Source organism: Ceratotherium simum, chromosome 26 (genome assembly GCF_057802395.1).
Source record: "Ceratotherium simum simum isolate JZ-2026a chromosome 26, ASM5780239v1, whole genome shotgun sequence".
Lineage (NCBI taxonomy): Eukaryota > Metazoa > Chordata > Mammalia > Perissodactyla > Rhinocerotidae > Ceratotherium > Ceratotherium simum.
In genome coordinates this window covers 40933570-40947935 of record NC_141925.1, presented here as the reverse complement: position 1 = coordinate 40947935, position 14366 = coordinate 40933570, and the positions used below count along the sequence as shown (strand labels likewise).

Here is a 14366-nt window from a genome sequence, read left to right as displayed (position 1 = left end):
AGAGCTCCCTCACCCTTTCTGCCTATGAGGACACAGAAAAGACAGCTGTCTATGAACCAGGAAGCAGGCTGTCTCCAGACATGGAATCTGCTGGCGCCTGGATCTTGGGCTTACAGCCTCCAGACTGTGAGAAATAAATGTCACTTGTTTACAAGCCCCCCAGTCTATGGAATTATGTTATATCATCCCGAACGTACTAAGACAGCCAGGTTTAGGAACTGAGGATTTTGATGTCAAATATGAGAATGAACCGGGTGAAGACTAAAGATCTCTCATGGGGGAGGCCAGGAGGGAATGGCTGTGAGAAGCTGAACGGTGTCTGCAGATGCTCCAAGCGTCCACGAGGGGGCAGCAGAGCCTAGGCTCGCTCTTAGGTTAAGGTTTAAGTGGGGTGGCCTGTGGCAGACACCTTCCAGAACAAAATGAATCCTGAGCTGCATGGCAGGAATCATAACAAAGTACCCTGAAAATGTTAAAGATGACAGTGATGAGGGGGACTTCATAAACAACCTAATCCTTATTCCGCAGAAGGCAAGCCTGAATCCAAATGGTCAAATATGATTTTTTCCAAATTAAACTCAGGGAGTTGATGAAAAAGCTGGAAATAGAACCCAGGACTGCATCTCTTCAGAGCTAAAGAAAGAAACATGAGCCCATTTCCAGAAGGAGAACTTGATTCTCTCCTCATAGAAAGTGAGTCCCTGTATCGTGCGAGTAAGCGAGTGAGTGTGTGCGGGTCTGGCCTCACAGCATCCTCAGTGGCCAACAAGTGCTGCTGGGGAATGTCAGGAGATGGCGCTCTTCCTGGCTGCAGTTTTACTTGTCATCGTGAGGCCAAACTCATCAGAGCCTCCATCCCGGAGGAGACTGGGAGAGACAGCTTGGCAGGTGAGAATCAGGAGATAGTATAGGGCATCGACACAGAAAGGTCTGGGACCCCTGAAAACTTAGTGAAATTGCTTTTGCTGTTTTTAGTTATTAGATACATATATAGTATTTATTTGTATATATTATATATATATGATTATATTGACTAACGAAAAATCAGACCCTGTAGATTAAAAAACTTTAAAAACATCCATAATCCTATATACTCAAAGAAAAATGCTATATATTTAAAAACACATGTTTGTCATGAAGATGGGATGCAATAAATCTTATAACAGCATTTTGTATCAAGTTCAGTCCAGTGTAAGCTACCTCCTGGTAAACGAGTTGATTGGGGCGCTGTCCTTGGTGCTGAAGCAGTCAGGCAGGAGGAAAAATCTCCCTGGAACGAGCCAGTGGACCTCGCCTGAGATCATGACAAGCCCATCAGAGCCTCCATGGTGTTTTTATTTGAGAGTTTCCCAGCATTGTGGTCTCTCTCCTTTTCCTGCTAGGTAAGTGCAGGTAGGTATTGTTTCTCATCGGTTTCCTGTGGAATGCTCTCAATGGGGAAATGCTCCATCAAGCTTAGTCAAACTGAGGTCTCCTCACTCTCAGACCCCACGGCTTCATGCGAAACTGCCTTTGCCTTAAATCGATGTCATGATCACCTGAGGCCTCTTAATTCTGATCTGGAAAGAGAGAGAGAACCAGGTGAGGGCTGGGCTCATGAGGAACCCAGGATTTGGAAGCATAAGAGTCTTGGGACTGGGGAAGTGCTCAGCTTAGAACTTATCCTATTGCCTAAAGTCTAGCACAAAACAGCTGTGTCTCCCCCCTCCTTCACCCCCAAGTTAGGTAGGTGTAAAGGTATCCTGGCTAGGGAGTTCATCTTTGCCCCAAGGTTCTCTCTAGGGAGCACAGTGCCTGAAGCCAGTTACATTTCTTCTGAGGTGTGAATACTTTGAGAGTGTTTCTTCCGCCCTCAAATACCATCCAGTTGAAATAAAATTAAAGTGGTAATCAAGGAGTGGTCACCCCTTGCCGAGTGATGAATTTTGGCCTCAATCATAGTGAGATAACCTGACATTACGTACTTCTTGAGGTGATGCAATAACGTTATCTATGATGTACGCTTAACAAAAATGTTTAAGTTGAGTCTAATCGAGCCTCTAGACGTAACTGCCAGTTTACAGGAAACACAGAGCATTGAGAGACAAGTTAAACGACACCATGCAGAAATAATTAGATGAGTCCAGAATGTGGGACATTCCTTAAGACAACCATCCTAGACTCTTTTTAAAAAATCAACGTATTAAAAAGGCAGGAGTCAGTTCTAGATTAAAAGACCAAAGAGACACAACAAAAGTCAGTGAGTGAAATTTGTTGTATTCACGTCCGAAAAAACTAATAATAAGAGATGTTCTTGGGTTAATTGGAAAAATGGATATTGGATGATATTGGGGAATTATTATCAAATCATTGGGCATGATAGTGGTATTTGGAGGAGTGTGCTGAAGTGTTTAGGGATCAAGTGTCATAATGTTTGCAACTGACTTCCATGGCTCAGCAAAACTTTGGGAGTATATATATGTGTGTGTATATACACACATATATATACTCCCCATTTTCATTATATATATATAATGAAATGAATTATGTATATGTATATATAATGAAAATACAGTAACATGTTAAACGTTGTTGCTCTAGCTAGGGTATATAATTATTTACTGCACTATTATTTTGACTTTTGTGTGACTTTGAAAATTAAAATAACTAAATAAATTGGCCACTAAGGACATATTTAAAGTGGAAAAGGAAACCTCTGAGCCTGAAACCTCAGGGGTCCAGGGATGGTAGATCCCACTTTGCTGCCTAGCTCTCCTTCTCCCCCACCTGCTGCTACCCTGAGTTATGTCCATTTCCCAGCAATGCAGGCTGGATGATCACCTGGACTAACAAACCATAAACATGACTTTGCTTTCCTGAAGATTCTACCATGGAAGGAGGCGAGATGGGATCTCAGGGCAAGGGGAGGTGAGCATCTCATCCATGCCCCTCTTACCTTGGTTTCAGAGTCTATGTGGCCCAGGGAGGGCTGGAAGTTACTATAGACGGAGTCCAGGTGGACATAGTTCTCTTGTTCTAGATAGAGAGAAAACCCCACGGAAGCAGATGGTTAGGAAGACATGTTCTTGCCTCTCCCTCTAATCCCACCCACTGCAGGGCGAGAGGTGCATCCTCACTTCCCAGGAAACTGAAGACTTGCAAACATGACAGGCTACCTTAGCAAATGATTTGATTGGTTCTCAGATGTGAAAATCACATTTAAAAATTGAACAAACAGAGAAAAACCACAAGTGCTTTGCAAGTAGCTTCTCAGGTTCACGAAAAGCCCGTTGAGATTTGGCCTGGATTGAGGGTACCATTTGACGGCTTTGGGATATAGAGTGCCTCAATTTACGGAATATGGCTTTTCTTTCATTTAGGGTTTCTACAATGTTTTTAAATAAAGTTTTATCATTTTCCACTGAAAAGTCTTAAACAAATTTTGTTGGATATATTCCTAGATACTGTATAAATTTGTTGCTGTATAAGGGGTATTTTAAATTAAATGATCTGTTTGTTGCTGATGTGTAGAAATGCAATTGATCTTATCAGAATTGATCTTATATCTGGCAACTTTGATAAATTCTACTACATCTAGTGATTAACATTCTTCTGGGTTTTCTGTGTAAGACAACCATATCATCAGCAAATGACAGATTTATATTTTCCTTTTCAACCTTTAAGCCCTTTATTTCTTTTTCTTTTTTATTATGATGATTAGGACACCCGGGACAAGGATTAATAGAATTAGTGATAGAGCATCTGTGACTTGCTCCTGGTTCCACGCAGGGGCTGGCAAACTATGGCCTGTGAGCCAAATCCAGCCTGACATCTATTTTTACATGGCCCACAAGCTAAGAATTTTCTTGTCACATTTTTAAGTGGTTGACAAAGTTTCATTGAATGCAATCACACTCATTCATTCATTTATGTATTGTGTATTGCTGCTTTCATCAGCAGAGTTGAGTAGCTGTGACAGAGTGAGATCACATTGCCTGCAAAGCCTGAAACACACTATCTGGTCTTTTGTAGAAAAAGTTTACCAACTCCTGGTTAAATGGAATGACTTTTAATGTTTTATCATTGAGAATGATTTTTATGTGTTTACGTGGAGACCTTTACCAGGAAATGGAATTTCTCTTCTATTCCTAATTGGTTGAGTTTTTATAATGAGCAGATAGGGATTTTTATTAGATGTCTTATTTCACATCCATTGAAGTGATTCTATTTTTCCTCTTATTCTGGTAATGTGGTGAATTTATAAATAGATTTCTAATCTTGAGCTAGCCCTCTTTTCTAGAATAAACCTGACTAGTCATGATTTTTATACCTGCTGGATTTGGCATGCTAATTTTTTGTTTAGGATCTTTGTATCTATGTTCACAAGTGGGTTTGGTCTTTAAATTTACTTTCTTGTACTGTCTTTGTCCGGCTTGGCTATAAACGTTTATAGTAGGCTCATAACGTGAATGGGAGAGAATTCCCTTTTTTCCAGTTCCTGAATGAGTTTGTATAAGATGATCAATCTCTGCTCTGTGAATATTTGGTAGAACTCACTTGTAAAACCATCTGAGCCTGATTCATTTTGAAAAACAGTTTTAGCACCATTCTGGTTTTCAGAATTTTGCCTAAGTTTATGGATTTATTGGTTGGAAGATGTTCATAATAGTCTCTTATCATCTTTTAAATAACTGCTACAGTCACAGTGACGTTCCCTTACTCATTCTTGACACTATTTATACCTTCACCCTTTACTCTTCAACAATCTTAAGCAGAAATTAGTCAATTTCATTCATCTTTTCAAATGACCAACTTTTGATTTATTGACACTTTCTATTGTATTTCTGCTTTCTAGTTTGTTGATTTCTGCTCTTTATTTTTGCATCTGCATTCTTTGAAGTTATTGTGTTGTTCTTTTCCTAACTTCTTTTTTTTAATAATTTTATTTATTTATTTTTTTCCCCAAACCCCCAGTAGATAGTTGTATGTCACAGCTGCACATCCTTCCAGTTGCTGTATGTGGGACGCGGCCCCAGCACAGCCGGAGAAGCGGTGCGTTGGTGTGCGCCCGGGATCCGAACCCGGGCTGCCAGCAGCAGAACGGGTGCACCTAACCGCTAAGCCACGGGGCCAGCCCTCTTTTCCTAACTTCTAAAGTTGAAAAACTAGCCCAATAATTTCCAATCTTTCTTTTCTTCCCTCCATAAAAGCATTTTAAGGCTATAAGTTTTCTTCTAAGCACAGTTGCAGCTGCATCCCACAAGTTTTCATACCAAGTATTTTCATTATCATTCAGATCCAAGTATTTTCCAACTTCCGTTATGATTTCTTATTTGGTACATGAGTTATTTAGAAACTTTTAAAAAATTTTCCAAAGATAAAGGATTTTTGTTTTTCAGAAATATTTTTATTATTGATTTCTAACTCTCTTGCATTGTGGTCAGATAATGTAGTTTGATTTAAATAATTTTTTTGAAATTTGTTGAGACTTTCTATGGCTTTATGTGTGGTGATTCTTAGTTTTCTGTAAGCTCTTTTAATGAATGTGTACCCTCCAGTTGTTGAATGCAGTCTGTCTATGACACTTATATTAAGGTTGCTAATTATTTTGCATCAAAGTTCTATACTGTGATGACTTTTTGTCTGCTTGATCAATCAATTACTAAGAGAAATATTTTAATAATCTCCCACCATGTTGGTGGATTCATCAATTTTTCCTTGTAGTTTTGTCAATGTTGCTTTATATATTTTGAAGCTGTATCTATACGGCACACAAGTTAGACTTGTTATATTCTCTTAACAAAGTATCTCTAGGAATTCTTTTTGCCTTCAAGTTTATTTGCCTGCAATGAATACAGCTATATAGAGAACACTGCTGTTTGGGTTAGTATTTCTCTGCTTTGTCTTTTTTCATGCTTTGCTTTCATCCTTTCTCCGTGCTCCTATTCTACACATGCCTTTCATCCACAGTGAATAGCTGGAGGTTTTTTTGTTTTTTTTTTTGTTTTTTTGAGGAAGATCAGCCCTGAGCTAACATCCATGCCAATCCTCCTCTTTTTGCTGAGGAAGACCGGCCCCGAGCCAACACCTGTGCCGATCTTCCTCAACTTTATGTGGGATGCCACCACAGCATGGTCTGACAAGCGATGCATTGGTGCGCGCCCAGGATCCGAACTCCGGGCCGCCAGCAGCGGAGCGCGCACACCCACCCGCTATGCCACAGGGCCAACCCCAATAGCTGGTGTTTTTAAAAACCCATTCTTTTAGCTGGTGTGTTTAACCCATTTACATTTATTGTAGTTATCGATATGGTGGATTATTTGCTACCATCTTACTTGTGCTTCCTATTCGTCATACTCTTTTGTTTTCATTTATTCTCCTTTCTTGCCTTGTTTGTGGATTGACTAAAATGTTTTCCTCATTCCAATTTTCCCCTTCTTTAGAATTTAAAGACTATTTCTAGAAATGGTTTCATTCCATTTTTTCCTTCTTTAGAATTTAAAAACTTGATTTCTAGACATTTCAACATGTACATTTAACCTAACAAAATCTACAGTTAATTACTTTACTGAGCTATAACTCACTGTCAATGAACTCACCCACTCCTAGGCGCTAATCTGTGTCCACATAGGCACAGTTTTGTGTCCTGGAGAAATCTACAACTATCAAGCAACCTGTACCTCCCCAGTGGTCTAGTTAAGCTGTGCCCATGCTTACACCCCATCTGGGGCCTTGCAGGAGCCAGCGGTGGAAATAGGGTTGCAGATGTGGAACCAAAAGTTTTGAGATTGAAATGCTTTTCCCCTTTGCTCCTTCAAGCCCCAGTGTCCTCCCAGGTGCCCTCATGTGTGTCTCCACACTTTGAGACACTTCAAGTCCATTGAGGATTTCTATTACCTTCACAGATGTCAAAGCCAATGTTTTGGAAGGTCCCAGGGGCTGGTCCACCATCCTCTTCATGCCACTTGTACAACTGAGTCACTTTGGACTTTTGCCTGTTGATAGAAACACCAGAGAGACCCTGTTAAGAGCAGGGAAGGGGACAAGGACCTGGGGACTGGCTATGTCCCTGCTTTCAGCTCCCCTACTTCCATCCCGAGGATGGAATGATTGAAGACGGATGGATGAGAAAAGGAGGAGGAGCTGGAGGCATGAGGAAGAGGGGGTGGCAGTGGTTCACCTTTTCACCTGTCTCTTGGAGCGGAATATGAACATCAGGAGGATGCCGAGGATGACCAGCACCACTGCACCTGCTGCCCCCAGGAGCCCGTACACCAGGCTTTTCTTGGTGCTGAACTCACAGGTCTCCCCACTGTACCATTCAGTCTCTGTGATCAGGCAGCTGAGATGGAGAGAGGAGTCAGGTGGGGAGAGGGAGCCACCCACACTCAGGGCCAGCCAGTGCCCACAGCCTCCCAGCTTCAGGACCAATCCCGACCCCATGGGTGCTTAACGAGGAGAGGGTAAGAAGAGTTCGCCAGGGTGCAGAGCAAGGAGCCCCATGGGGATAAACAGAGAGGAAGTCCAGTTTCCATGGGATGGGCCTTCAATAGGCCCAATCCCCAGCACTAGGCTTTAGGTTTTGCAGCCCAAGACCTAGAACAGTTGGCCCAACTCTGGGGCTTGCCTGGGCTGCACCCAGGAACTAAAGACCCCGACCACGACTCTTTCACCCACATATTAACCATCCTCATTTTCAGCCCCTCTCTATCAAGAGACACACTCCACCATCCCTGATCCAGGGTGCACTCTACCTCTGCAGCTCCTCCTCTTCCCTAGAGACGCCCTTTCTAAGCCCTGTCTCTTTCCTCCTCGTGCCAGCTTGTGAACTCCTCTTCCAGGAAGCCTTCCCAGAACAACTGCTCAGGCCTTCGCCTGTGTGTGACTCCTCCTCCCTGCCTGGTGCTCCAGCTGGTCTCTCCCTGGTTTAGTCTCAGCGGGCAACGCCTCCCTTTGCTTTCCTGCTCCTGTGACTCGGCTTTTACAGGCTCGCCACCCTCCCTACGAAGGTGTGTGATCTTTCCCCATTTCACCAGCAGGGGGCGTTGATCTCTCCCTGGGATCAAGGCCCTGTCGTCCCGGCCTGACTAGCAGTTTTCCGAGGCTGGGGCCTTCCTTCTCCTTCCTCAGAGATAGGCATGGTCCTCAGCCTCGCTCGGCACAAATCCCGGGGAGGGGAGGGCAGCTACTGAGCCACCTCTGCCGTTCTGGACCTGGCTTTGGGGCTTTGGCCACGCGTGTCCTTTGTGGCTAGCTGCATTTGGGAAAGGCTGGGACTGACTCCATCACCTTGGCCTCCAGGCAGAGTTTCGAGGGGCGGGGCTCCCGGGGCGGGGAGAAGAACATCCGGGCTGGGGTAGGACGTGCGACACTCACTAGCACCGAGGGCCACTGCCCCACAGCTGGCACTTCCCGAAGATGCAGTTTAAGGACGTGTTGTAGCCGGGCTCGCAACGCGTGATGCAGTTTGGTTGCTGGTCCGTGTACTCCACGAAGAAGTAGTCAGCAAATGCTTCCCCAGCCTTCTCCCGGCATTCCGCTGAGGGGGCACGGAGGAGCGGCTGTGATCAGGAGGCTGGGAGTGCTGCCCGCCTCCTGCGCCCTCCCCGAATTCCTTCCAGGCACCTACCTTCAGGGTCGTATTGGGTAAATGAAATGTTTTGCACTTTGGTTGCAGTTGAGTTGAAACACAGTACCACTGTGAAGGAGACACATGAAGCCTATTAAAAGCTTGTTTCGCGGGGGTGGGGGGGGGTGGGGGGGGTGGCTTAGGTGTGTGTGAAGGGTGGGCGTGGGGCTGTGATGAGGGGAGGTGGGAAGCCCATCCTTGCAGAGGAGGAATGCCAGCCTCACATCCGGCTCTCCAGAACGATGATCCTCTGGTGTCCTGTGCCTCCCCTGGGGCCTTCTCCCATACCCACCTCTGCCAAGACCCTCACACCTCTCCATACATGGAGAAGCATCTACTTTGTGTAATAAGTCTCACTGGTCCTCATTTTCCTGCAGACTCTGGCACCCACGGGTTTTAGCCTGCTTGTACACCAGCCTCTGCACTCTCCTTTCAAAACCTTTCTTGGAATCTGCCAGTCTGAGTGACAAGCTTGGGGACGGATTCCTGGGCTCTCAATGCTCTCCTGCTGCCCCCAACAGCCTTTCTCCCCTCCCCTACCCCAGCGATGACAAAGCTTGAAGATTCTTTGAAGACCCCCTCATGCTCCTCCCCAGAAGCCTAGGAATTTACCTCCGCAGGTGTTATTTCTTAAGATGTGTTCTTGGGTTGTATTCTTGATTTTTGACTCCACCTCCTGGGTGGCCTTCTCCAAAACTTCTTTGTAATCTGGGGTGAAGTTGGCCTTCAGGATGACGTCATGCTCCACCTTCACACTGCCAGCACTGAGGAGAGAGGGGAAGATGTCCTTAGGGTCGTAATGGATGCTCACCTCTCCAACCCCTTCCCCAGGTAGGCTGCGCCTTCCTGCTCCCACGGGAAGGCAGATCTAGGGGAGGACAGTTGAAAATGATGACCCAGTGTTTGCTGGGCGAAGGCTTATTCCAGGCAGCTTGCTAGGTGCTTCACCATAGTACTTATATGGCAACCTGAGCCTAAGAAAACCGTCTACCAAGGGAAGGCTCTGGGCAGCCCTGTGTGGAAGTCTCAGGGAAGGCTCAGGGACGAAGATGGACAGAGGGATGGGACCATGGAAGAGGTCATCCTTAAGGTACCATTAGATGTATTCAAGTAGGAGACTAGGCAGCTGCCGGCAAGGTGTCCTTAAAGGGTTGGAGGTGACACCAGGGACTCTTATGGGATTCACGAATTGGTAGGTAGCTCAGACTGTGAGCCTCCTAAGATTGTATGAAAAATCTAAAGGTGCATATGTACATATATTCTACTCACACACATTTTTGTCAATTCTAAAAGGAGTCTCTGACACCTAAAAAGTTAAAATTTCAGTCAAAAGTCTTTCGCTACTCGATGTTTAAGAGCCAGGAGAAGTCAGGGGTCAGGCTACCAAGTGAGCGTGGCCTCGGACGATTTCACAGCGTCCCTCTGCTTCCTCTCTCCTCCCTAACTCCGCATCCTCAGTCAGAGCAGTCACCCCCCGCGTGTGCAAAAAAGAATCAGAAATGCTTTTAAATCAACAAGTTCTTATTCCAGAATGCAAATTACTTCTCTCTCGTGGTATAGGGATTATTTGCACCCCAGGAACAAGTCCTTTCTGGGTTTAAAAATACAGTAACAAGTCTAGCATACTCAAGGTCCCAATCCAAGATTCCTAGGTGCTGGAAGTCAACAGCACTCTCTTCCCCTTGCATTATCCTTAATGCTATATTCAGAGGCCTAAATATGAATAGCAGATTTGGAGGGATACTCATAGGATAACATTAGGATTAGAATAACATGTAGAATAATAGAATTATATAATATAATAGTATTTAATATAACATATAGAATACTAGAATTAGAATAACTCAGAATAACATTAGAGGTAGCAGGGACCAGGAGATCTAGTTCAAGGCTGTCTTTCACCATGAGGATGCAGCCATCCCAAGAAGCCTGCTTGGTGGTGGCCTCAGGCATCTCCCAGGCTCTATCACAGTCCTCAACCCCATGTTTAGATCTCCCGTGGAGAAACGGAGCTTTACCGACGCCGTGCAGGTGTAGTGGGAGTTAGGAGATGAGGGATGAAGTCCTGACACTGGCCCTAAGTAGCAGTGTGACCTTGGACCAGCCACTTGGCCTCGCAGGGTCTCAGTTCCCTCGTCTATAAAATGAAGGGTTGGACTGGACAGGTGGTTCCCAGGGTTCTTCCTTCCACGCTTTCAAAGTGGGTGATTCTCACCTTTTATCTGCCCTCTCCCAGACCTCTCTGGAGCCACTCTCTGAGCAAGAACCACTTTCCTGTGGCATGCTTTCCCGGAGCCCTCAGAGCCCAGCTCTCTCCTCCTATCTGCCCGGGGAGAAGTACCCAGGGACGCCTTCGGGTGGACGGCGGGGACCAGGAATGGAAAGATGCTGGCTCTGCACCTGGTCCACAGAGCCCGTCCTCCCTCTCTCGCCTGAGAGACAGAGAGGGACAGGCAGAGAGGAAGGATAAGGACTGGCCCTACAGACTCCCCGAGGGGCAAAAAGAGAGCCACATGGGGTCAGCACACGCCAGTCCTGGAGAGGAGCTTTAGGGCCAGAAAGGAAAATGCTTTTCTCTCCCAGGGGAGCTGAGCTGCTCAAGAGCAGCAAGCAGTGCCCTGCCCGCTCCGGGGCGACCCAGGCACCTGCTGTGAAGGCAAGCTGGGGGGGGCCTTGGGAACCCCACCTGGTCCCACCTTTCATTAGGGAGAGAAACTTTCGTGTTCGAATTAAGGGAGGAAGAGAGACAGAGGCTGGTAAACACTTTTTTCTTTCTGTGCTTTTTGTGCATTTTTTTCCCTATTGGTTGTAATAATTTTCTTTTGAAAATTATCAATGGCAACTTTGTAAACCATGAGAAAGGATGTCTTCCTCATGATCCAGAGGAGGCTGGGGGCCCATGGAAGCCTGGTTGGCCAGTACCATTCAAAGGGTTTCATCAAGTTGGGGAAATAACTGGGCAAAGATTCTGTGGGGGTGGAATCCTATCCTAGGTGAGTGGAATACAAAACAGCTGTGAATTTCGCAAGCTATTTGGCTTCATCACTAAAGTCTAATGGAGTGACCATCACAGCAGCCGTAGCCTCCAGGTGTTCTGGTGTGTGGGTGTTGCCAGCACAAGTGGACTTCTGCTTGAGTGTTGGCTCTACCACTCCAGAAATGACCCCTCAGGCAACTCACTGCACTCTCTAAGCTTCAGTTTCCTCAGCTGTACAGTGGGAACAGTCCTACTGGCCTCACTCAGGGTAGTTACGAGCTTCCAGTTGGAAAATGTACGTGAAACTATAATTGTTGGAGGGTTGTTATGGGCTGAATTGTGTTCCCCAAAATTCGTATGTTGAAGCCCCAACCCCCAGTACCTCAGAATGTGACTGTATTTGGAGGTAGGGCCTTGACAGAGGTGATTATGTAAAAATGAGGCCATTAGAGTGGGCCCTAATCCAATCTGACCGGTGTCCTTATATGAAGAGCAAATTTGTTCACACAAAGACACACCAGGGGTACACGTGAACAGAGGAAAGACCCTGTGAGGACACAGTGAAAAGGTTGGTGGTTGTCTGCAAGCCAAGGAGAGAGACCTCAGAAGAAACCAAACCTGCTGACACCTTGATCTTGGACTCCAGCTTCCAGAACCGTGAGAAATAAATGACTGTTGTTTAAGCTGCCAGTCTGTGCTGTTTTGTTACGGCAGCCCGAGCAGGTGAGTACAGGAGGCAGAGTTACAGTTGTCTTTATGACTACTGCTTCCACTCCAAAGACCTTCTTCTTTGTATCTGGAGCCCCAGATACTCACCTCAGCCTTGTGATGTTGACCCCTTCATACTGAGGGATTCCAGAATAAACAATTTCCATCTGAAAGACAAGGGGCCACTGTGTTACCCCAGAGTCCCCACCTCGGGGCCACCAGGCCTTTCTGTAGAATCTCAGGAGGGTGGAGGATGGACCTGCAGCATCTGCCAGTCCCCATCCCAGCTGGCAGTGGCACACTGTCCAGATGAAGTAGTCCCTTCACAGAGACCAGCCCTGTCTCTGGGACCCCTGGCAGCCCCCAAATGGAACCTTGCTTTGTTTTCCCTCCCTTCTTGGCAAGCCCTGAGGAAATGAGTGAGCTGAGAAACTCATACACCCCTAACATGAGAAGGGCTCTCAACTGCTTTCTTAGCCCCTAGGGACTCCTCCCTGGGGAGAGCCAAGTGGCCATGGAGACTTGCTCTCCCAGGCTCACCTGTTTTGTGAATGTCTCACTGAACTCCCGGAACTCCTGAGAAGACCGGTCTTCTAGCTCTTTGGAGAACTCCTTATTGGTCACTGTCACGGTCAGTTCTACCTGGGCAGAGACGGTCTCCGGTGGAGGATCTGAGGGGGCAGACAGCAGCATCACTCACTGAGGCAGCACCCCCTGAGTTCCCTACCATAGAGACCCCCACCTCTAGCAGTTCTGTTCTGGGAAAACGAGTGGCCCAGGTCCCTCCCAACCTCCAGTCAGGTCTCACCAGAGCGCCCCCGAGGGCGGGGGGGTACACTGTACTCCTCCTGGCTTTGGGTGGAGCCCAAAGGACCATGGGTCTTATATTCTCCTAGAGAATTCCACCACACATTTTGTATTCTGCTCCATCATATACTCATTTATTTTAAGTGTATTTTATGGTAAAATTTTGTGCCAAATCCATATTTTGTTCCAAACTATATTTTCTTGCTTTATTCATTTTTTAAACGTTTTACCTTTCTTACCTATGGGTAAAATGGTTGCCCCGGAAGAGGCCATACTCCTGGCCACACGCTGAGGAAGGGCAGGAATGAGTGCCCAGCATGGAGACCGGGCCCAGGGGTGGGGAGGAGAGGACGCTGCGCTCTTACTCACTTATCTCAAGATTTGAGACCACCTCCTCACACTTTGGCCCGCTGTACAGGCTGGTGCACACACACTTGATCCCATCCCAGGAGCCATTGTTATGGCAGATCGGGACCTCGTTCTGGCACTGATCTCCTCCAAAGCCGGTGCGGCATTCACAGGTCTTTCCGTTCCATGTCCCCCCGTTGAGGCAGGTCTCTGAAAGGGACAAGGCCCCACTCAACCACACATATTTGCACAGCACTTTACATCTTTCAACATATTTTCACAGACACTGTCTAATTTGATACTCTCATGAGACCCTGGGGTAGGCAGGACAGTCAGTATCATCCCCACTTTACAGATGAGAGAAGCCAGGTGGAGAGAAGCTAAAAGACTCGCCCAAGGTTCCACTTGGAAGCCAGACTTGACCTGGTCTTGGAGTCCTATGCCAGCATACTTTACTTCAGGCCCTAAAATGAGGAAAGAGAACCCTGGTGTTGTGAGAGGTGGGGCACAACATGGACAAGGCGGAGGAAGAGAAAAGGGGAGATAGAGACCTTAAGAACCCAAGGCGACTTGACCCATCGCAATTCCACCAATCTGGGAATGAGCACATCATTGTCCCTTCCATGCCTGCCTCAGAAGAGCTCGTACCAGAAATCATTACCATTGTGACTGTTCATGATTCCTTTTTTATTAGCTGGGATGTAGAGTTTGAGGGAGGAGTATAGACTTAGTTTAAATAGATAGGAAGTGGTTCAAGACAGCCTCGAATATTTATGCCAAGGAGTCTGGAAAACATAAAGCTCTGTTCTCTTTGGATTTTCTTGAAAACAGCTGTGCCTGTGCACACCAGTATTCCAGGTGTATGTTCTCTGGAGAGGCACGTGAAGTGCACATATACTCTATAAAGACCTGCCCCAC

General features: G+C 46.3%; 1 protein-coding gene and 1 long non-coding RNA gene across 2 annotated transcripts; both read right to left on the bottom strand.

The window, feature by feature from the left end:
• Positions 1-1058: 1058 nt before the first annotated feature.
• On the bottom strand, positions 1059-6964 carry LOC147913679 (uncharacterized). Its single transcript, XR_015556447.1, has 3 exons — positions 6877-6964; positions 2936-3015; positions 1059-1559 (listed from the first exon to the last, which is right to left on the bottom strand). It is a non-coding gene; the product is annotated as an uncharacterized LOC147913679 (long non-coding RNA).
• A 191-nt stretch (positions 6965-7155) lies between these two features.
• On the bottom strand, positions 7156-14125 carry LOC101394874 (mucin-17-like). Its single transcript, XM_087449247.1, has 7 exons — positions 14110-14125; positions 13470-13658; positions 12834-12964; positions 12402-12460; positions 9221-9372; positions 8356-8518; positions 7156-7321 (listed from the first exon to the last, which is right to left on the bottom strand). The coding sequence occupies exons 1-7, from the start codon at positions 14123-14125 to the stop codon at positions 7156-7158; spliced, it is 876 nt and encodes a 291-aa protein (XP_087305373.1).
• Positions 14126-14366: the final 241 nt, after the last annotated feature.

What these genes read in the sequence shown, in the direction of transcription:
- LOC101394874 (XM_087449247.1), bottom strand. An exon ending in GGTCTCAAATCTTGAGATAA is followed by an intron (nt 12,965 to 13,469) that starts GTGAGTAAGAGC and finishes CTGCCCCCTCAG; the next exon opens with ATCCTCCACCGGAGACCGTC. An exon ending in AAGAAATAACACCTGCGGAG is followed by an intron (nt 8,519 to 9,220) that starts GTAAATTCCTAG and finishes GTGCCCCCTCAG; the next exon opens with CGGAATGCCGGGAGAAGGCT.